At 43.7% G+C, this 24,035-nt stretch overlaps 1 protein-coding gene across 2 annotated transcripts in view; it reads right to left on the reverse strand.

The window, feature by feature from the left end:
* The window catches only part of CHD1L (chromodomain helicase DNA binding protein 1 like), a 392,592-nt gene that overhangs the window by 49,149 nt on the left and 319,408 nt on the right, over positions 1-24,035 (reverse strand). The window contains exons 22-23 of one of the 2 annotated variants that reach the window (XM_086934085.1): positions 22,020-22,128; positions 9,055-9,264 (exon numbers count right to left, since the gene is read on the reverse strand). In XM_086934085.1, the coding sequence (XP_086790211.1) occupies positions 9,055-9,264; positions 22,020-22,128 (319 nt within the window). Of the gene's footprint in view, positions 1-9,050; positions 9,265-22,019; positions 22,129-24,035 lie in introns of both variants that reach the window. The other variant, XM_086934086.1, reaches the window with a different exon arrangement.

Genomic DNA, 24,035 nt, shown 5'->3' on the forward strand with positions numbered 1-24,035 from the left:
CCGCCCTGATCGCTGCTGGCGTGAGGAAAACCTCTTTGATTGGGTCCATTATCCCTGGAACCAATGGGAGCAAAGGCCGTGAATATGATTTGTGACGAAGGGTCTCAAAAATCACAGTAGTGGAAACTTCTGGAACAGCCATTTCTATTTGAAGTTTGTGAGCGCCCCTTTGTAAAACGTCCAGGTATGTGTTGACGTCGTCAAGCGGGGAAGCTCTGGAGCGAGGGCTGTCTGCCAGCGTTGGGGAGTAATCCCCTTTAGAAGATCTCGAAGAAGATGAGGAGGAGGATGATGGTGTTCTCCTTCTCCTGTGGTGAGATTTTTCCTTCCTCACTGGCGATCTTCTCGGTCGATCTTCCCTTCGAGGAGAACGTGATTCCCTCCGATGCTCCCTTCGTGGAGATCTCGACCTCTCAGTTCGTACCTCCCTTCTCGGTGTTCGAGACCTGGGATGTTCCCTCCGTGGTGATCGGGAGACCCTGGGGGTATGCGACCTTTCCGCTCTCCTCTCCCGAGAGCGTGATCGGTGCCTGATAGGACTCTGTCTGTCTGCCTCTTCTATCAGTCTCTGAAGGGGTGACCTGTGGAGTGGGCTTACATATCTTTGCAGCCTCTCCGTCGCTCCAGAATCCTTCCACTTGCTCAACGGAGCATTCCATCTTGGCGAAAGTGTTGTCTTTCGCTGGGGCAACGGACTTCTACTCCTGGAAGAGGACCTCGATGAGCTAGAGGTACTTGAGGAGGAATGGTGAGAAGCCGATTGAGTCACCAAAATAGTTGAAGGCACTGAAGGGGACTTTCGTCTCACAGGTGTTGGAAGACGTCTTAAAAGTCTTTCCCTTGACGTTGAACGCCTCTGCGGCGTCGACGAAGTGATAACCTTCGACGTCGAACGCCTCGACGACGACCTGTGTTCTCTCGACGTCGAGCCGATGACGGAGTCTTCTCCCTCGACGTCGAACGGCGTCGCCCTGCCTTCGACGGAGGTCTCGACGTCGAACGGTGTTGCCCTGCCGTCGACGGAGGTCTCGACGTCGAACGGCGTTGCCCTGCCGTCGACGGAGGTCTCGACGTCGAACGGCGTTGCCCTGCCGTCGACGGAGATGGCAATCGACGGTGTCCTGTCGTCGACGATGCCCTTGATGTCGACCTGGCATGTGGTGACAGCGGAGGATCGGACATCCTCGACGTCGAGCGCCGACACGCCTTCGACGATGATCCCTTCCTCGACGACGATCGTCCGAGGGGGCTCTTGCTCCTCGACGCCGAGCGCCTCCGTGGAGACGTCGGCGGAGGTGTCACACTCTTCGAAGCCTGTCGACGTTGAGACGACGGCGAGTGTGTTCTGTCTCTCGACGCCGACCGTCGCCTGGTTGACGGCGGCGGAGTTGACTTACGTCTTGACGCCGATCTTCTCGTCGACGGAGATCTCGTGGCTTCTCTCGACGCCGATCGTCGCCTAGTTGACGACGGCGGAGCTTTCTTCGACGTCGGTGAACCTCTTTTCGACGACGATTTCCTCATCGACGCCGGTCCCGACGTCGACGGAGCTTTTTCTTTCGAACTGTCCATCAGATGTCGTTTGTTCAGCGCCTAGCCCGGCGCTGAGGTTGATGGACGCTCTGACTTGCCTTTGGAGGGAGTTCTGGGTCTCTTTGAACTCTTCCTCTCTGTAGATCTTCCCCTCATGGATCTCTGGGCCAGACCATAGAGCCTGTTCCTCTCTCTGTCTTTTAAAGTCCTGTCAGACAGATTTTGACAATGAGAACAGTCTTTTGGATCATGATCCTCTGGCAAGCATAAAATACAGACCTTATGAGAGTCCGTTTTTGCCTTCTTGTGGCCACAAGAAGGGCAATCATCAAGTAATGAGGGCATCCTGACAGGAAAACCTCACAAAAATTCGACTGCTAAGCAGTTATTTACTTGACCCTGATGTTAAAAGTCAAAGTAAATCAAAAAATTGTTCTTTTGAAGATTTTCTGACTGAAAAAGGCAGAAAAAATGTGGAGCTGTGTATCCAGGGTCCTTCCTGAAGGAGCCGGAAAGAACAACTGACCTAACTGTAACCCCTGAGGCATGATGGGAAGCTAGGGGCAGAGGTGCCTTAAAGGCACAGCGTCAGTTTTGGTACATGCAGCTACAGGGTTAGCTTTTCAGTCTTTTTAGACTGGGTATTTGCAATGCAGCCTGGGAGCTGTATATGCTTACAGTGTGTTATAAGAATTTCTACTGCTTTCTAAGCATTAAAACAGTTTCTAAACAAGCATTGGTGTTGTTTCTCATGTTTCTAATGCTAATACACATGTATGGTGGAAATTCTTCACAGCATATTCCAGCTCTACTGTTTTATTTGGCTGCAATTGCTTATTTTTATATATATATAATTTATATATATATGTATATGTATATGTGGGGCACATATAATATATTGTTTCCGGGGTCCAGCGCATGGGCGGGAATATTCTAATGCTTATGACTATTGATGAGGATCCCCTGGAAGAGAACTTTTGAATACCCTTTACCAAAATCTTATACTGGGTAGACTGATAACACAATTCTTCGATGTCAAGCCAAACCCAAGTTTTGAAGAGTTTTTATATACAGGTTAACCCCACCTGGGGAAAATTATTATATCTGAAGTTTCGCTAGGAAACTCTTCAAATTAAAGCATATATTGCAAAGTGGAAGTTGCCTAACAACATGCATGAAGGCTTTATTTGCACTTAAGGCAGCATCGAACACGCTACACATATTTTGTTCTTTTGCACGGCATATGACATGTTTTGGAAGAAATGCATTCGTCCTCTCTACAATAAAATGGTTTCAGGAAGTACTTAGCAGCTCTAAGAGTCCTGAAATATGACACGCCTCCCAAAATAGTTTTCGGGATCAGTAGATACTTGCTTGCAGTGCGATTCTCATGTGAAAAGATGGGTTTGAAATTTTAAAATATTATGAATTTATGATCTATTTGTTTCAATTAAACCACGTGGAAATAGGGGGCTGACATTTTCAAATACTATGAACTTCTTACCCATTAGCTATTAGTTTTAACTAAATAAAGTCTATTAATATTGACTGATATGATTGATTGATTGACTGAATTTGCTGTAAATTATTGCATGTGCATGTATCACATTACATCGATTTTATAAAAATGTTGCAAAATTGTATGTATGCTTTTAATGTTTTTTAACCGAAATCAAAGATATTGATGAGATGAGTGGCGACCCAACCATCCTGTAGCGAAAGGAGATCTATTCTGGGTTAAAAGCTGAATTCCAAAAGACTGGTGTACCAAATCCTCCTTGACAAGACTTGAAGAGAGAATTTAGAACATGCCGTGTGACAAGGGAAACAGTAAGGCATCCCATAAAGATTTATGCGCCGGAAGGGCATGGTGCCCAACAGAGGACACTTCCAATGCAGAGCTGTGGGCAAAGTGGTCTACACAGCTTGTGGCATCGTCCATCCAGAATGTGATGACTTTGGTCTATATAGGGTACCATATTGCATGCTGTCTCGCATACATTTTTTTACCCAATCAAGGCATGTGAAAAGGAACTGAGAGAACATACCAATACCAGGTTACAAGCAGAAGAAACAACAATTACATACCTTAGGATGTTATTATGAGCAACAATATTTCGGAAGGGGAGAAGGGAGGGTGGTGAGGAATCTGCAGGATAGTACCCACCAAATATATCATTACAGAATGTGACTTTTTAGACTGATTAATACTACTTCCCGCAGGCTTGTTATCCATGGAATGAGCAGGAAGGTGGTCATGTGCTTGCCTTCAGAGTAGAGCACCGATTTAAGATCCTGCAGTGACCATCTGCTTAAAGCATCCATCTTAACGGTGAGAGTGCCCACTAGATGGGCATCTCTTGGGAAAATGCCCAGTAGCAGAGCCCACTGCCGCAAGAGTAATGCCTCCAAGCCTAGGCTCGATAAAGCCACCCCGTCCTCTTGGTTTAAGTAATGAGGGTGATGGGGTTTTTGTGCAATACTCCCCAAGATGTTGTCACAGGCTGGGCAGACAGAGCCATAACTAGAGACGCTTGGAGCCACCAAGTGTCACTAGAGAGGTTGTTAACGGTATGCTGTCCTGTGATTTTCACATAATTACTGTATGAAAAGTATCTTGACTGTATTAGCTACCCATGTTCCATTGACTAAAGGTAGTTGTATATGCTTGAAAATACAATAACATTTATTTAAAAAATAAATAAACGAATATAAAATTGAGTGAATAATATTTAATACAAAACTTTAATATGATTTCACTGACATTCCTTTTTTCTATTTTCATGAGAGAGCCAATATAGGGACTGATATTAGGGTATTGCAATTACTTCAAGGTAAATTCCATGGGAAATATCTAAGCTTTTAATAAATTATATCGGGTAAGAGAAAAAGCAAAACTATCGTCAAATTTTGCATTTAAGGCACAGCTTTAAAACAAGCATTTGCAATGCAATAGGTCTCGCATTATGAAAGTTTGAGCTATTGGTCTTGTTAATGACAATTTTTTTATTTATGTGTTGGTTTTGAAAATAGCTAAATTAATAGCTTCGTCATTTACAATGCCAATAGTTATAACTTTCGTTTTGTATTTACGTGACTTAGATGTATTGATATTACAAATAACAATGGCTTTCAATTGTTTAAAATAATTAATACTTAAATAAAAGTGATTGTAATTTATAATGGCAATAGCTTAAACTTTTGTAAATAACTTTTGTGAAGATTATGTTCAGTGTATTTTATTGTGACAAAAATCCAAGAACAGAAGTGAAATATTAACATCTTTTTTGTGACATTTGTAATAAAGCTTGAAACATTGAGAACATATTTGAACCAGTTGTTGAATGGTTGCACAGATTGATGCTGTGGAGTGATGTTGTGGTGGTGACGAGTGATGCTGTGGCATTCAGTGATGCTGTGGTAGTGCACAGTGATGTTGTGGTGCCCCTGAGCGATGCTGTGGAGGCCCTGAGTGATGCTGTGGAGGCCCTGAGTGATGCTGTGGAGGCCCTGAGTGATGCTGTGGAGGCCCTGAGTGATGCTGTGGAGGCCCTGAGTGATGCTGTGGTGCCCCTGAGTGATGCTGTGGAGGCCCTGAGTGATGCTGTGGAGGCCCTGAGTGATGCAGTGGAGGCCCTGAGTGATACTGTGGTGGCGCAGAATGATGCTGTGGTGGCGCAGAATGATGCTGTTGTAGCGCATAGTGATGCTGTGGTGTTCCAGAGTGATGCTGTGGTGGTGCTGAGTGATGCTGTGGTGGTGCTGAGTGATGCTGTGGTGGTGCTGAGTGATGCTGTGGTGGTGCTGAGTGATGCTGTGGTGGTGCTGAGTGATGCTGTGGTGGTGCTGAGTGATGCTGTGGTGGTGCTGAGTGATGCTGTGGTGGTGCTGAGTGATGCTGTGGTGGCGCTGAGTGATGCTGGGGTGGCGCTGAGTGATGCTGGGGTGGCGCTAAGTGATGCTGGGGTGGCGCTGAGTGATGCTGGGGTGGCGCTGAGTGATGCTGGGGTGGCGCTAAGTGATGCTGGGGTGGCGCTAAGTGATGCTGGGGTGGCGCTGAGTGATGCTGGGGTGGCGCTGAGTGATGCTGGGGTTGCGCTGATTGGTGCTGTGGTGCTGCTGAGTGGTGCTGTAGTGCTGCTGAGTGGTGCTGTAGTGCTGCTGAGTGATGCTGTGGTGGTGCTGAGTGGTGCTGTGGTGGTGCTGAGTGATGCTGTGGTGGTGCTGAGTGGTGCTGTGGTGCTGCTGAGTGGTGCTGTGGTGCTGCTGAGTGGTGCTGTGGTGCTGCTGAGTGATGCTGTGGTGGTGCTGAGTGGTGCTGTGGTGGTGCTGAGTGATGCTGTGGTGGTGCTGAGTGATGCTGTGGTGGTGCTGAGTGATGCTGTGGTGGTGCTGAGTGATGCTGGGGTAGCGCTGAGTGATGCTGGGGTGGCACGGAGTGATGCTGTGGTGGTGCTGTGGTGGTGCTGAGTGATGCTGTGGTGGTGCTGCTGAGTGATGCTGTGGTGGTGCTGCTGAGTGATGCTGAGTGATACTGTGGTGGTGCTGAGTGATGCTGGGGTTGTGCTGAGTGGTGCTGTGGTGGTGCTGAGTGATGCTGTGGTTTTGCTGAGTGGTGCTGTGGTGGTGCTGAGTGATGCTGTGGTTGTGCTGAGTGGTGCTGAGTGGTGATGTGGTGGTGCTGAGTGATGCTGTGGTGGTGCTGAGTGATGCTGTGGGGGTGCTGAGTGGTGGTGCTGAGTGATGCTGAGTGGTGGTGCTGAGTGATGCTGAGTGGTGGTGCTGAGTGATGCTGTGGTGGTGCTGAGTGATGCTGTGGTGGTGCTGAGTGATGCTGTGGTGGTGCTGAGTGATGCTGTGGTGGTGCTGAGTGATGCTGTGGTGGTGCTGAGTGATGCTGGGGTGGTGCTGAGTGATGCTGGGGTGGTGCTGAGTGATGCTGGGGTGGTGCTGAGTGATGCTGGGGTGGTGCTGAGTGATGCTGGGGTGGTGCTGAGTGATGCTGGGGTGGTGCTGAGTGATAATGTGTTGGTGCTGTGGTGGTGCTGTGGTGGTGCTGAGTGATGCTGGGGTGGCGCTGAGTGATGCTGTGGTGGTGCTGAGTGGTGCTGTGGTGGTGCTGAGTGATGCTGTGGTGGTGCTGAGTGGTGCTGTGTGATAATATGGTGGTGCTGAGTGATGCTGTGGTGGTGCTGAGTGATGCTGTGGTGGTGCTGAGTGATGCTGGGGTGGCACTGAGTGATGCTGGGGTGGTGCTGAGGTGGTGCTGAGTGGTGCTGTAATGGTGCTGAGTGGTGCTGTGGTGGTGCGGAGTGATGCTGTTGTGGTGCTGAGTGATGCTGGGGTGGCACTGAGTGATACTGTGGTGGTGCTGAGTGGTGCTGAGTGATGCTGTGGTGGTGCTGTGTGATGCTGTGGTGGTGCTGAGTGGTGCTGTGGTGGTGCTGAGTGATAATGTGGTGGTGCGGAGTGATGCTGTGTTGGTGCTGAGTAATGCTGTGTTGGTGCTGAGTAATGCTGTGGTGGTGCTGAGTGATGCTGGGGTGGCGCTGAGTGATGCTGTGGTGGTGCTGAGTGGTGCTGTGGTGGTGCTGAGTGGTGCTGTGGTGGTGCTGAGTGATGCTGTGGTGGTGCAGAGTGGTGCTGTGGTGGTGCTGAGTGATGCTGTGGTGATGCTGAGTGGTGCTGTGGTGGTGCAGAGTGATAATGTGGTGGTGCAGAGTGATAATGTAGTGGTGCTGTGGTGGTGCTGAGTGGTGATGCTGAGTGATAAAGTGGTGGTGCTGAGTGATAATGGGGTGGTGCTGAGTGGTGCTGTGGTGGTGCTGAGTGGTGCTGTGGTAGTGCTGCAAATAAAGAGCCATCTTGCTGTGCTTCCCCATTACATGCACAGAGAGACACACCTGCCAGATCTTAAGAAAAGATGCATTATGGAAAGAAATCACTGCCCATCACAGTGGCGAAGTTGATATACAGAACCCTGTGGTTCCAATTTCTATTGGCCTCGTCTTAGCTCTTTTGATGTTGGGGCCTGTGGAGAGTGTGTGCTTGGACAGCCATGGGGCGGAGTCGCCAAGCCTTTAAATATGCCGGAGAACACAGACCACCACAGAGCACCGCACAGGGGTCCTTAGACCAGAATTACCGAGGCGCTGTCACTAAAGGAAACACGCATCTAGGAATGCCATATATTGCCCGAAGGGAGGAACCATGGAGGAAGTTTATGGAAAGCGAGCACATTCCCTCGGTCTTTCAAACGTCAAAAAAATAATACAACTGATGGCATTTCTGTCAACAGGCAGTAAATGTTACTTTCAAAGCCGACCCCGTTGTGAGCGAATTCTCTTCAAATACAGATAGTAACGGGAGAAAATGACTCGCTTTCAAGAAATAAATAGACGAAAAAGACTAAATGAATCAAAAAGAGATTGCGGTGGCATTAAGTATCTGGTGGTTTGATGCTTTCCACCAATTCTGATCAGGACAAATGCGTGCTTGCAAAAAAAAGAAGTTCAAAGAGCACCCACTCTGCCAGGTTTAGTACATACCTGTTCAGTACATGCCATATGTTAGGAATCGGGTGAATAAACAAGCGCAAAAGACACGCAGGATACTTAAAAGCGGCTGCGAAATGAAATGAAAAGCAGCCGGGAAATGCTCTCGGCATTGAGTGGGCAGGGGTGCATTCCTTTGAAGTGTGAAGCAGGGGGCGGGGGAGCGGATCTCTTTGAAGTGAAGCTCTCGGCATTGCTGTGGCGGGTCTGATGCAATGATGCGAGACAGGCGGCTCGGAAAGCAAATGGAAAGCGTGTGCACAGGCACATGCACTCGGCGCAATCCGCCTGGTTTAGCTTTCGTGGATCCAACTCTATAAGTCTCAACATCTGCAATGCGCAAGCGCATTGGCAGAGGTCGAGACCTAAAAAAGTCTAGTATTATTCTTAACATTTGATGCATGGTTTATAAATACTCGGACAGTGCTGTACTGCTATCAGGTAAAATACTGTGTCCCAAAGGTCATTCATATGTTTATGCCCACTCTTTCAGTTAGGTAAAATCTCACTTGAGCCACCATTCCGTCCTCTTTAAAACCTGTATAACAGATTTCAAGACCTTAAAAAGATCTATTTTTAATGCTTACCTTCTTGACAGGTACCATCCTCCAAAGATGGTTCCTGATATAACAATATACCTTTTACAGTCACCAAATGACAACATGAGGGCGTCTCTGAAGACCGCTGCATGTACCTACTGTCAACCTAACTACACAAATCTATGTCAATGAATGATAAACACCATCAAGCATCTCCTACAGTGCCTGGCATAATAACAATTAGAGCAGTAAAAAAAATAAAGCACATTAAAACTATGCCCAGCAATCCATACAACCCTTCTTTTTTATCACTGCTGGAAACTCATAAAAACCCACCTTTCAGTTACCCCAGCAGACACTTTTGAAATGTTCCCTAAACACAAGCACAGATAAAGCACAAGAAGTGTTGTAAACATTAAAAAGGATATGAAATTAAATATCGGCTCAGTTTCTTTTTCTCCTCTTCTGGGACGTTGTAAAAATAAACACTGATTGCTTTCATGAAGTTTGGAAGGTTTTTTTCGGTTGTAACCTTATCAGTCAAGTTTTCGAGTTCTGGTGCTGGGGACAGTGAGGCATCGCTTGAGGATGCAGATGGCTGTGATCTGCTGGAGCTTACATTTCTAGAAAAATAATATCTGTGACAGAAGTCAAGGGCAAATATACATTTCTCTACAAACAAAAACAATGCTACTAAATTCTAAATGGTTAAAATCATGTCAAAACCTAAACGTTATTTTTCCTTGTTCACGATTATGCTGGTAGTTAGCCCTAAGAGGTTATAAAAACAGTCAAATTCAACAAATATTTATAGTTTCTTTAAAATAGTATGAAAATGGCTGCTTATGGAGGGAAGCGTTAAGAAGACAAAAATGAGCAGCGCACACCACAACTAGTTGCTTTAATAACCAATCAAATTATTACCCATATAAATGGTATTAGATGTGTTAGAGCTCATTAAAAAAACGCTTGTTCACTCTGGTTTTTGGGAGAGGCACTAAGGCCACTTAAATACGTGACTAAGTATTTGCATTTTATTTTTTCTACTTCACAAAGAAAAGTTATACAACGCATGAATCAAGAAATCGAAGTGGCTGAAAGGCGAATAAACTGATGAATGTCATACACCACTACAAAGGGCTGAGCCTTACATTTGCTCAGTGTAAACTTTAGGAATTTATTCTTAAAGGGATGTCCAGTTAAAAAACAAAGACCCAGAAATGGTAAGGGTTTGCTACATTCTAGTAATGGAATTAGGAACCGCAAACGCCACTAGAAGCAAAATATTGGGCATTAATAAGAGGCGGAGCAGAGTAAGGACATTGGTGGCTTTGTAGGTAGGAGACTAATTGACAGGGTGATTTAGTGATTATGACTGAACAAGTAAGAAAGACAAATTAGATGATTGAATGGTGATAGGTTGAGTGAGTACATTAGTGAGTCAGTCAATGATGAAACAGTTATGACGGGGGGAGCGTGGGGATGGAGCAAGCATTTTGTTGTGGAGTATCATTTCCAGAGCCCTTTCCTGCCACTCGAAGGCAAACCAGTGCTTTCTGTTCGCTCAAGTAACTACTCCGATTCTTGTGCACGGTCATAAATGGGTGTTGGTAGAGGTGTCACCTATAAGTAGTGTGTCTTGGGGAACAGCATGAGCTCCAGACAAAGCCTGCTGAGGGTGGTCCGTATATGCGGTGGCACAGTGATTGACTGGAATGCGGCCTATAGTAATTACAATTGCATGAGAATCATTCAAGCATTCCACTCATTATCTTTTTGTTTTCCTCAGTGTGATACCCTAAATTCAATGGGAATGCTCGGATGTGCGTTTAAGTTCCTGTTTTAAAACCATCACTTTTAATAAATACTACTCAGTGCAGTATTACACAAGTGGTGTATTAATGTAAAAGCTCCAACATATACACTTTTCAAAATGTTATCATATTTTACGTGATGTTTATTGTATGACTTTATGGCAGACATTTTGTGGGCTTTATTTTGGAATTTCACAAAAGGTACTGTTATTTACACCTTTTCTTCAGCGATTTTAACGCTCTCATATTGATTGAGATTGCCTGATTTTTCTTCACCGTGCTGATTTTGAGCGCAAGCTTTTCAAGTGCATCTTGAACGCATTTTAAGGCCCGGCGCGCTGTGGTGATAATCTCAATTTATTTCACCCTTCTGGCAGTCTCTTTACTCGGCGCTCGTTTGTCCACAGTTCCTGTATTGAGTGCTCTCTAGCTGGCAGTGCATAGCGGGAAGTTAACTTTGATCTCAGCCTTGATTTCGACTTTGGCATTTTTTAAAAAAGAAACCTCACCGTTTCCTCTGCTACAGCTCGAGCCTTCATCAGCGTCACAGCGTTCTTTCTCTCCGGCAGAGAGATCCAGCGCAGCGCCACTGCGTTCTTCATTGCGCACTCTGTTTGACTCGCAAGTGCATTCTGGGTAATTTTCTTCACGCAGGAGCGTCTCGACGCACTTGTGACGACGTAGCAGCGATTGTTTGTTTTTCACGGGAGCACTTTTGTGACATCGATTATCCAACAGGATAAACAGGGAGACGATACATGTGAGGGTTGACACAGACATACCCGTGAGAGATTACACGCAGGAAACAAGCATCCTGATCTGTTTTTTTTTTTTTATTATTTCCTTCAAGTATCGGCTGACTGGTGAACTGAGCATGGCAGAACAACAGGTATTCAACATACAACATCAATAATCAATAAGCAGTTTTTAAAAAAACAGGTATTCAACTGTGCAACATACTTGAACTTTTAAAAAATTAAGAGAAAAGACACTGAGACTATATTGGAAAACGATTTTATTTACATCTCTACACTTGGTCAAATGTTATTGCTGTTCCAGAAAGGAATTGTTTTATTACTTTGTGTAACATAATTTTTCCTTATTTTTCTTTTACTGCTTCTATTCTTGTTAATACATTTTGTGTGAAGTTTATATAATGCAGAACGTAACAGCGCCTCCCTTCTTCTTACAATCTCCTGGGGACCCTCCCATTAGATGGAAAAAGTGGTGTAAGGTCTTCGAAAGTTATGCAAAAGTTTGTGGAGCCAACTTAAGTGCGGAAAGGAAAACAGCTTTGTTACTGCACTGTTTGGGGTCGGAGGGCCAGGAGGTGTTTGATCACCTTCCAGAAATACAATATAGGAATCTAAACGAGTATGAAATTTGTATAGACAAGCATTACCTTCCAAAAGTATCTACTATTTTAGAGAGATATCATTTTGGTCGCAGATTACAACTTGAAGAGGAAAGCATAGAGAACTATATAACTCCGCTGAGAAAGTTAGCATCATCTTGCAAGTTTGCTGCCTCTATTGATGAAAGAATAAGGGATCAATTCATGCTGGGATGCAGCATTGAATGCAGCATTGAACGTGTTAGAGAAGAGTTATGGCAGAAAGATGAGCCTGATTTAGATGTGTAGAGGTCATAAAAAAGAATGGTGAAAGCAAAGACAAAAGTACTGTTAATCTTGTTAAGACCTCGAATGTAACAAAAGAGAATGCTAACCAGAGAAGTAGTATGAGAGATGTAACCAGTAACAAACCTCTCAATGGTAAACCAGATAAAAAATTTGATTTTGCGCAAGTGAAATGCTTTAGATGTGGCAAAATGGGACATTTTGCAAATGACAGGCAATGTCCTGGATGGAAGGCCACTTGTAGCAAGTGCAAGAGAAAGGGACATTTCACTGTTGCTTGCAAGGGGAGGGAGTACAAAGGCAAGGTTAATGAGATTTTTTATGATTTTGATGAGACAAGTGAATGTGATGAAAATGTTGACTGTGGTCAAGTTTTAGTCCAAGTAGTTTTTGGTCCTCAACCAAAGAACTGTCCTACTGATGAAATTTTGGTTAATGGTCATTCCATTAAGAATTTTATCTCAAGTATTTACGGGGAAATATTAAGATGTTTCATCCGGATATAAAACCACTTGCATACGGTAGGAAACCAATAGAGCTTTTAGGGTACTTCCTAGGAAACATTGATTACAAAGGGAGACTTACTAACTCGAAAGTTTATATTTCACAAAAAAGGAGACAACATTTTGAGTTGGTTTGATCAAAAAGATTTAGGTGTAATGTTAGATCCCAATTCCTCTCCCCCCATCATCTTGAAGGATTTTCCCTTTGTTAACACCAATGCTGTCAATGTAAATCAAAACTGTGATGAGTCCTTTTCAAATAAATTAAAAAAGGATTTTCCCAATGTTTTTACTGAAAAGTTGGGTTGTTTGAAGAACTATAATCATCACATTAAGTTGAAGAAGGATGCCGTACCTATTTGTTGTAAAGTATGTAGTGTTCCCATTGCTGTTAGAGATCAAGTTAAAGCAGAATTGGAAAAATTGGTCAAGGAGGGCATCATAGAGGAGGTTGAAGCAACCCAATGGGTCGCTCCGATTGTAGCCGCCAAGAAATCGGATGGCTCTCTCCGTTTGTGCATAGACCTTAGGGAGTTGAATAAAAGTGTGGTGGTAGATCACTACCCTTTACCTAAAATTGCAGACATGTTAATGTTATTAAAGGGGGCAAAAGTCTTTAGTACGGTGGATTTGAGATCTGCCTATCACCAGATAAGACTTGATGAAGACTCCAAGGATTTAACTGCGTTTGTAACACCATTTGGCACATTTCGCTTTGTGAGACTTCCGTTTGGGCTGGTGTCAGCTGCTTCAGTTTTTCAAAGAGCTCTGGAAGGTGTCTTAAAGGGTTTAAAAGGTGTGAGGGTATATCAGGATGATATCCTTATTTTTGGAAGTTGTGATGAGGAGCATGATCTGAGACTTGGTGGTGTTTTGAAACGGTTGTGTGAATCTGGTCTGACAGTAAAAATGGAAAAATGTAAATTCAAAAAGAACTCTATTGATTACCTTGGTCACACGATCTCGAAAGATGGTATTTCACCGAAAGCTGGCTTGATCAATACCATGATGAAGATGTCTTCTCCAAAGAGCAAGGAAGAATTGATTAGCTTTCTAGGTATGGCGGAGTACTATAGCAAGTTTATATATGGTTTTGCTTCTTTATGTGTTGGCATGAGATCATTGTTGAAGAAAGGATGTGAGTTTGTGTGGAGTTACGAGTGTGAAAAAGAGTTCATCATTCTAAAAGAAAAGTTGAACAATGCCCCCAAATTGAATAGTTTTGATCCTGAGAGGAGATCTATTCTGATAACAGATGCAAGCTTAAAAGGGTTAGGGGCAGTTTTAACACAGATAATTGAAGGAAGTGAAGTAGTCATCTTGTTTTTGTCAAGAAGTTTAAGAGGCCCAGAGCTAAGGTATTCTGTAGTGGAACGTGAAGCGTTAGCAGTCTATTGGGCTGTGAAGAAGTTAAAAAAATTCTTATGGGGAAGTACTTTTGAAGTGAGAACTGATCACAAACCGTTATGTGAGATCTTAAAAACCAATGGGATTGATGCTGTTTCTAGTAGAATCACAAGATGGGTTGTAGGATTACAGGATTATAACTTTGAGGTCAAGTATCTACCAGGTGTTGAGAATAAAGTAGCAGATGCATTATCCCGCCTTGTTTCTCAAGAAGATTTAGATCTGGAGGATGATTGGGAAGGTGAAGATGAGATGGTTTGTGCAGTTGGTGAGAGTGTCATTGATAAGTGTAAATGGTTGAAAGCTTCACAGGAAGATTTGAGTCTTATGGAAATCTTGAGATTGATCAAGGTTGGATGGAAGGTCAAGCCAAAAGATAGTGACATGTTGGAGAAGTTTTGGCATGTTAAAGACCAATTGTCTGAACATGACGGTTTACTTGTCAGAGGTACTAGGTTGGTTCCTCCAATATCTATTAGGAGTGAGCTTATTTCACTGGCTCATAGTGGGCATATGGGCATTTCAAAGACAAAGGAGAATTTGAGGATGTCGTACTGGTGGCCTACCATGGATTTGGAAGTGGAGAGGAAAATTAGAGATTGCATGGAGTGTGCTTTAAGTGAGAAGGTGGCAAAACCCAAAATCCAGCCCATGGTTATTAGAACACTTCCAGACAAGCCATGGGAAGAAGTTGGTTTAGACATTCTTGGACCTATTTACTCAGCAGGGTCTGAATGGTATGTTCTAGTTTTAATAGATTTCTTTTCTAGATGGCCAGAAATTGCCATCACTCGTGGAATAGAGTCTAAGCATGTGATACGTTTTTTAGAGAAACTTTTTGCTAGGGAGGGTATTCCTAACATCATTTTGACGGACAATGGGAGTCAACTTGTCTCTAGGGAGATGGAATCATTTTTGTCTGAACATGGTATAAAGCATAAATCTTCTCTGTACCACCCAGAGACGAATGGCACTGTGGAAAGGTTTATCCGGGTGCTCAAGGAGACAATTAGAATGTCTAAATCTGCAGGTTCAGATTGGAGGTCAGATGTGTTTAAAAAGGTTAAGCTTTATAGGTTATCACTACATGCCACAACAGGTAGAACGCCGTTTGAGCTCTTCAGATGTAGGCGTGCCAACACTATGGTTACTCCGCCTTGGGTAAATGATTTACATCTGAAAGAATCAACTGGAAATGATGAGTGGAAGGTAGGTCAGGATAGGAAACTTCAAGCTAAGAAGAGAATTCATGATTTGATGCATTCTGTTAAAAAGACGGTGGTGCATGTGGGTGATTGGGTACTCATAAGAAATCCCTGCAAGAGAAATAAAATGTTGTCTGCTTCATTCTTGAAACCTATACAAGTTATCAATGTTTTGGGTAATGCGATCAAAACAGCTGATCATCGCATTTGGAACTTGAACAGGGTTGTGGTGATTAAAAAGGACTTTGTTGACAACTCTAAGTTTCCTGTGTCCAGTTCCTCTTCCGCAGGTACCTCGTCACATCGGGCCGTCATTGATCCTGTCATCGCCAGGAGATCTTTAAGGATTACACGTGTACCTACTCATTTAAATGATTTTGTAAAATAATTGTTTTCTGTATTTTGCTTTTTGTTATAGAGAGGGAGATGTGTGGCATCCTGCTATTGCAGCTTGTTGCCAGGGTGTCACATGCTTTAGAATGCTTTGTACAGGTTCTGATTGTTTAGTCTAGAATACATAGGCAGTTAAGCTTGGACCTTTCTACTTATGACAGCTATCCGGTGGATGGGATCCTATACTTTAATAAATACTTAATTTACCCTTCAATCTACTTTTGGACTTCTTTACACTCAGCCCACGCTCAAGCTTTAACAGCCTTGGGCCAGCTCTGGCGTTGCTTCTCTCCGTTAATTTGCTGGCTCACCCACCTCTAATCCACATCCAACATATTAAATGTTTAATTTCCACTGCTGAAAATAAACGAGAGAACGGCTGCACTCCTAGGTAATTAGAGTATTTTGAGATGGGTCGGGAAAAATAAGGTTTGGGACTTCGAGATGTTCACCTCCTAACCTTGAGGCGCTGGACTGAAAACTTGCTGAAAAACCTTACGCAGTGTAAGGTAAGAATCTCGAGTCCACCATACGCGATGAAATCGCTGTAGAAGTAATCACCCAATAATCAATGCATGTATTCCAGCTATTTTAGCTGTATGGATAAATTCTACATTCAACTATCAGGTGTAGCGATGGGCAATTGCGCTGCACCGGCATATGCAAATCTTTTCATGCACCAATTTGAATCAGATTACATCACTTCTAACCACGAATGGAAAGACCATCTAACCAGTTATTACCGCTACATAGACGACATTTTCCTAATGTGGAAAGGTTCTGAGTTGTAACTCGTAACAGCCATCAATCACCTCAACACAGTGGACGCACAGATTCAATTTACACCATCAGCCAAACGCACATATCATTTTTGGATGTAAACATTAGAATTCGGGATAACAAACTTGAGACTTCCATCTACACCAAGCCAACAGATCGCAATACCTACTTACATTTTACAAGTTTTCACCAGATGAGTATAGTAAAGTAGTAGTTTTAGAACCAAAGAATAACAACCACTACAATTGCAATTGATATGCATTGGGGACACAAACACATCAGAGGAAATGATCAGTTCAGTTGATCAGCTAAACGTGTCACTGTGTGATGGGCACTAGTAGTTAGTTGTGGCATTCCAATAAAAGCGGTCTTAACAACTCCCCAAGGCATAAGAGTGGAGGTAAATGACGAATTCCGAATGAGTACAAGACTACTGGAAGTATCTTGCCTGTTACCAACACAACACTAATGAAGCATTGGCCTCGACATGGAATGATTTCGGTGAAATAGAACTGGAATGGTAGAAAGTATCTTTTTAAAATTCCAATTCTATCTAGATAACGAGGCGGCAATAAACCATCACAAATTCCAGTATATTTTGGATACCTTTAGTGCAAGTTGGTATGAACAGTCCGTAATGGCATCAACATTTCCGGTATCTGTAGTCAAACCTCCTGGGTGATAGTAAACGTGAGAAATTCTCCCTGTGTGAAGTTAATCTAGCATCCCTTGGCTTCTGCAAAGAGCCTGAACTTGGGAGTTCAAACATGGCATATGTTGAGATTGATACATGTCTGAGAATATCTAAAATTATATTGACTATGTGGTCAATAATGAAGTGCGTAAAACATTTATTGTAATACTTTCTTATTAAAGTATTGAAATCCAGCAGGTGAGCGACAGAGCACAAGTAATAACACCTGGTAACTGAAGAGTCCATCATTTGTTCTAAATTCAGTCTACAATATGTCTCCTTCACATACTTACACTGGGTGGCATGCGCTTCTGAGATCTAGCCTTGAGCAAATTAGACCTTTTCCTTAATAAATCAACAATGGAACTATCATAAGGCAGCATCGATTTTTGATTGGTTTAAACATCCGGTCATAAATACAGATCCTTGACTCTCGCAGTTTTTTCATTACAAAAAAGAGGGGGATAAGAGGCTACTTACGAATATTCTACTCATTTATGTTTTGTCTAAGTATTCATTCAGGTGAGTGTTGCCTGCTTCGGTCAGGTCAGGAAAGTGGCTTTATGGTAGAGTTGCCACGCGATCAAAATTTATTTTACAATTAAAAAGGTATGTGGAGTTAAAAGTATCACTGTGGGGCGTGGCCGTACTGGGAATGGAGCAGAATGCGGTTTGTCTGAGCTCCGAGATCTGGTGGGACCAAAGGCTTATGTCTTACCATCTTCAAGGCCCGTGTGGTGACGAACTCTTGATAGGTGGGAACTCAATGAGGCCTGCCAACTGGCTCTGACTTCTCTCCATGGTGACTAGCGTTGCTGCACCCATCTCTGTGGAGGCGGCCCTAGGGATGGCCCCCTGACCGCCAGCACTAGACAATGGCGACATCTGGTCCCTGCTGAGCCTGGACTATGGGGCTTGTGGGTGCAGTCCGGACTGTGAAGGTGAATTACAGTGGAATTGAGGGTGACTGAGGCGAGCGGGGTGAAAGGAGAATGCTAGATGCACACTTTATTAGGGCACACACATTTGTGAACTGTTTATTGCTAAATGTTGACCACAAGCAATCGGGTAGAACTTATAACTTTAGAACCTGTATTGCTGGCCGACATAGAGACACACCAGGAACCTTTTAATGCTGTAGGTCTAATGTTGTGACTGATCTAAAGTGCCATCTTGCATCTATAATGCAGGTAATGTTAAAAGAAAAATATTCAAGATATTCTACGGTTTGTTCTTTGTATGAAAGTATACTTTTTGTTTCTTCTTTGTTTTTGTTTAATATTTTGTTTGTTACGTAAACATTTTAAAGCATTAAAATAATCCTTTAAGAAACTGGTGATGGCAGAGCTGCTGTAGGATTCTAATGGCAGGTGAAACCGGTGATTAAGTAAATGATACAATAAAGAGAGACTAGTGCTCTTGGACCAGTGTGCTAATGTCAATTCCAGAGGAGTGAACTTTGTAATGGCAGAGCTATTATAAGAGTACTTTGTTTTTTTGAAAGGGAATAGAAAATAGTAGGCATGAATGGTTTTCATTATGCCAGAAAAATACAATTCCATTCTAAAAGATATAGTAGCAATACATTTCTTTCCGATGGCACTATAATCTTTGCATCCTGCATTAAAATTACTCAAATGTATTGTAAAAGGAAAGCATAACATATTTAATATAGTTCTTAATATGTAAGATTTACAAATGTCACTTTAGTTCCTGTTGGACAGGTGGCAGGTTCACCCCGAGACTTTTTGCTTTTTCCTAGCCTGTTTCTGGAACCTGGTGGTAGTGATTTTAGGCCTCTGCGCACTTTTTCACTGTGGTACAGTGTAAAGTGCATGAGCTCTCTGTGTATGTGTGGTGAGTGACCTGCCCTCCCATAGAAGTGTGTGGGGAGTGCAGGGTCGAATTTGATATGTGCGAACTCGTGAGATTGAATGCTGCGCAATGATATATGCAGCATGATTGTGTCTAGTGTAGAAGTGCCACTTTTAGAAGTTGGCATATTTGTGTAATTTGTGTCTGGCGTGTGATTGGCTGAGGCTGGCTGGTGAGCCTGGCTCCAAGAGTCTGGGAGGGTCTGCCCCGGTGGTGAATGGAGTGTTTAGCATGCTGATGTGAGGAGTGAGCCTGGGCCTGCTTGTGGATTGAACGTCTGGTTTGAGGGTCCTGAATGAGGCTGGGTTTTCCCCACACAATGCTGGCTCCACCCCCTGGGGTGCGTCTGATGTCCCTAGCCTGGCCAGTGAAAGGAATTCCCTATAACCAGTTCTAGCTGGTTCTCACACTGCCTGCACCCTGGTAGACAAAGGATTTCTCTGTATAAAAAGGGGCTGTGTACCCTTCCAAAGTGTTCTTGTTTCTGACTTGAATCCTGCCAGGGGCGTGCTGCTGCTTGGGCTCAAGGGAAAGGCTTGCCTCCCTGGGCCCTGCCCAGCCCCTGGATGCCTGGAGGACTTCTGGGGGACCCCTCTGCCTTGCCTGGGCTGATAGGGGGACTTTTGCTTTGCCCTGGATACCTGATGGACTTGTCCTGGATGCTGAAGGACTTTGCATGGACTTTGCTGGCTTCCAGCGCCTGGAAGCGCTGCATCTTGACCCTTAGCGCCTGAGAGCGCTTTATTCTGCCCCTAAGCGCTTGGTAGCGCTTTGCTAGATGTGCAGGTGCCCACCCTTCTGGGGGTGCCGTGGCGAGAACCCACCTCGTTTATTTTTTTCAATGATTTTGTCCCCTGGCAGGTGCTCACCCCGCCAAGGGCCTGGCCTCTATTTTTATATTTTTAATTTAACTCGAGGGAGCCCACCCCTTGGTTAATTATCCCCCAGCCTACAAGTGCCTGAAACGGGCCACGACGACCTGGAAGTGGTTGGCCGGCCGGCCAATTGCAGCGCGGCCCGGCCGGAAGTCCCATCCCCTCAGCCCGGAGAGAGAGAAGTACGGCGGGAGATGGCGCGGGGCTCCCGGGAGACTGGGAGAGCCATCAGAAGAAAGGAAGCCGCCTGCCGTGTCCGTCCCGGGGCTTCTGAGTGAAGGGAGAGCCCCGGGGGAGAGAGAAGTCCGGCCGCCCGAGCCGCGAGGCCTCCGTGCTGCAAGGAGAGCCCCGCAGTAGGAGAAAGGAGAGCCCCGCATCAGAAGAGGAGACCCGGTGAGTGCGTGACAGGAGGGGGCGTCCGGGCACATTGCCGGTGCCCGTCCCGCCCCTCCAGTGCCGGGGCACTGCACTGCGTGAGCTGAGAGCCCTGAGAGGCTCCGGGGCCTTGCAGTGTTTTTGAGCCCAGAGAGGCTCTTGGTTTACACAGTTGTCCACGAGTCCCCAGGAGGGGCGGCTCCAACGACGCCCCAGTTATTGGTTGAGCCCTGAGACGCTCGGACCGGCCATTGATGACGAGCCCAGAGAGGCTCACAGCGGCATAGTTGTTTGACGAGCCCAGAGAGGCTCATTGGGGCATTTCTTTGTTTAGAGCCCCGAGGCTCCCTGCCCATGTGGCTGCTTTAGAGCCCCGAGGCTCCCTGCCCACGTGGCTGCTTTAGAGCCCCGAGAGGCTCCCTGCCCACCTTGTTGTTTTGCGAGCCCAGAGAGGGCTCTTAGGGGGCACAGTTATTTGCAGAGCCTGTGTGGCTCCAGCTTGGGGCAGCTTTTGTTCTAGGGCCAGTGAGGGCCCTGGTGCAGTTTGTGGATTCACAGCTGGCCAGCAATTAGTGGGCAGCTGCACCGTTTAGGCCCCTGACTTTTGGACACAGGGCGTCCTAGCCCCAACACGGCCAATGGCCTAGGGACTGCCACAAGTGGTGGCTTATGTAAGGTTTTGCGCTATTGAGTTGCGTTCTGGCACCTCTGTATGTTTTATGCATCATGTGTCCTCCTTGTTCTTACACCTCTGAATGTGTTGGTTATACATCATGTGTTTTTGCTGTGTGCTTACCTATGTGTGTTTAGACTAGTGAGACATTGCCTACTGTAGTTTTTACTGGTTAGGCCTAATGGGAGTTTCGCGCAATGCGAAGTGGTGCTAGGAAATGTAATGCATGTAATATGATTACGCACCTTGATCTTACACCTCTAAATGTTATTAGGCATCATGTGATTTTGCCCTATTGAGTTGTGGTCTGGCACCTCTGAATGTTGTGATGCATCATGTGTAATACCCCTAATTGTATTGTGATACTTAGGTGGTTGTTCTTTCTACTACAGGTGGTCCTAGTGAGGTCCTGGTTCCCTGCGTGACATTTCTCCTAAAGGTGTTCAGGGTTGCGTAGATGGTACTTACCTGTTCCCAGTAGTTACTGGATGTGATCTATAACTTATTTTGTGCTAGACTTATTCTAACTTCTAGAAGTGCTATTTCTACTAAGTGCTGATTCTGACAGTGGCCCATGAGGCCCTGTCCTGTAAATAATCCCTTGTGAATATTGCCCATGCCAGTTGGCAGAATGTACGTGTGACTTCTATCTGATGTGTTTTTACAATAAAGAAGTTATTTTTATATAACCTTGTGTGGATTTCCTTTTGTGGTGTGCCTAGGATGTTGTTGCTGTTGTGTGCTGGCGCAAATGCTTTACACATTGCCTCCGGGATAGGCCTCTCTGCTCGTGCCAAGCTACCAAGGGGGTGAGCAGGGGTTATCTTGGCGTGTAACTCCCTTGCCCTGACTAGAATGGTGGTTTCTGCCTAGCTTTCGCGTCCGCCTTAGCCAACCAGAAATAGCCAGTTCTAACAGTTCCCATACCACTTGATGAATCAGCTCTGTCAATATGGAGTACAGCAATCTGCTGTAAAATGCTGGTTATGCTCAATAGTCTGTTAACTGGACATACATAACGAAAAGAAGCAATCAACATATAAGGTTTTATAAATTGTTGTAAGAGCTTTTAGTCAGGTTTACTCATTTGATAATTTGACTTCCCATAACCATGCCTGTAAATAAAGACATAAAATACACATTTTTGACTTAAAGGATACATAAAAGTTGGAACACCTTTTGCCACCAAGTATTTTCGAATAAGTCTTTCCGTCCCATACCAGTTAAAACCTTTGGTTGCATGCCCAATTCGTGGAAGATGAACACTAGCTGAAATAAGGAAACAAATGTGAATATTATTCAGTAATATATCGTATGACTAAATCTTATCAAACTACCATTTGAAAAATGGCAAAGAAGAAACAAAACACTCACCACATTTTTTGTGCATTATGACTTCTTATAATGTTTTGTAGATATAAAATACTTTTTTACAAATATTTTATTTAACATTTACATCATTACATGCACAGTGGAAAGTAAAAACCCAATTTAACCTCAGTGATAATTGCAGAACTTACACCAAACCTTACACATGCTCTTTACTCATAAAGAGAAGTAAGAAAAGAACAATAACACAAAGCAATGTTTCTCAAATCATTCATAAGGGATCATAATGGACTTAAATATTTAGCAATTGAAAAGCAGGAATGAAGTAGGGCTACAGCTATTATAGGAAATAGATACATTTGATAGACGAAAAACTTTACAATCACTTGAGAATTAAAGGGATAGTGTGCAGGGAGCTTTGTGGATAGTACCTTTAGCCATACAGCAGATGCTACCACAGATTACATTTTTATGTGAGGGAGGATAGTCAGAGGTGGCATCTGCACAATTCTATCAGTACTGGTAAATAAGGGCACAGAACCATTAAACATTTTCTTAATTTGTAGAATATTCATAAGCCTGCTCACTGTAATGTTTTTAGTAAGGAAGAGGCTCGGGGACTACATTAAGTATTTGAAATATTGTTTCCCAGCACTAACATTATTTGGAAGTGGAAGCCGGATTTTAATTAGGAACAAAATTATTAAGTAATTTAGAAGTCCCATTCACACATGCATGTTGTACTACGGTCAGTAGTACTAAGGTACTGCTACTCAGATGCCACATAATGCAATTCACAAACCTATTTGAGGAGATCTCCGCCCCACCTATCTTTTCTATACAGTGATCAAAAACACAAGTGAAGATATCTCCTAAAAATAGAACTACTTTTTAGTAGTTAATGTCAGCGCAACAAGGGAAGTAGCTGGAAAGGGTTTTGTGAGGGGATATGGAGAGGTTTGGGGTAAGGCATGCCAAAACTGAACATCCATCCCACAGAAGAGTGAGCAAGTCCATTACTATTCACAAACTGCACTTCTAAAGTTACTACAGACAAAAAGGTCCCAAACAGTCGTAAATGTACTCCAGCAAAACCCTGGAGTAAGTCCAGTACCGGACAGCGCCTCTCAAAGGCACTGCAACTCACTCAGTTGGAAAACAATGGATGTAGGGATTTAATATTAACACCCAATAGGAAGTAATGTTTAACTAAATAAAATATTATGAAATTTAAACATAATTTTTACATTATAAACCATTATAATAAAGTTATGGTAACGCTGCAAGTAAAATAACACTTATATATTTTTTTAAATAATTATTGGTATACATAATTCTAAACGTAACTTGTAATGCATTTAATACATATTAAATTGAGAATAATATTTAGATTTGTTTTTACATTTATTTTATAGGAATATTTCTTTTTAAAGGTAATAAATATCTTTTAAAAAAGTAACTATTTAGGGTACATTCAAGTTAATGAGCTTAACATGTATTTTATTAATTCCAGATTTAAAGTAAATATATAACTATTAATGAAAATGAAATATTATTTCCCATTACTCCCTTATAAAATATGTTCATTTTGTATCTTCATAAACTTTCATAGGTTTCCCTGTTCTTTACCATAACCACAACTAGGTCAATAACAGCCTGGAGTAAATTAACTCATTGACCCATAACAGTGGCAGCTGGTGACATTTGAAAGTGGTAAGGAGTAAAACAATTGTCGTACTTCACTTCAGAGAGCGAAAACACATGCACTCTTGAGGTGTGCTTAGGTAAAAACAAAATAAAAAACAATAGTGCCTTAATAGTGAGCAGTGGAAGGACACAAGTAATGC

This window comes from Lissotriton vulgaris, chromosome 8 (assembly GCF_964263255.1).
Source record: "Lissotriton vulgaris chromosome 8, aLisVul1.2, whole genome shotgun sequence".
NCBI classification, from domain to species: domain Eukaryota; kingdom Metazoa; phylum Chordata; class Amphibia; order Caudata; family Salamandridae; genus Lissotriton; species Lissotriton vulgaris.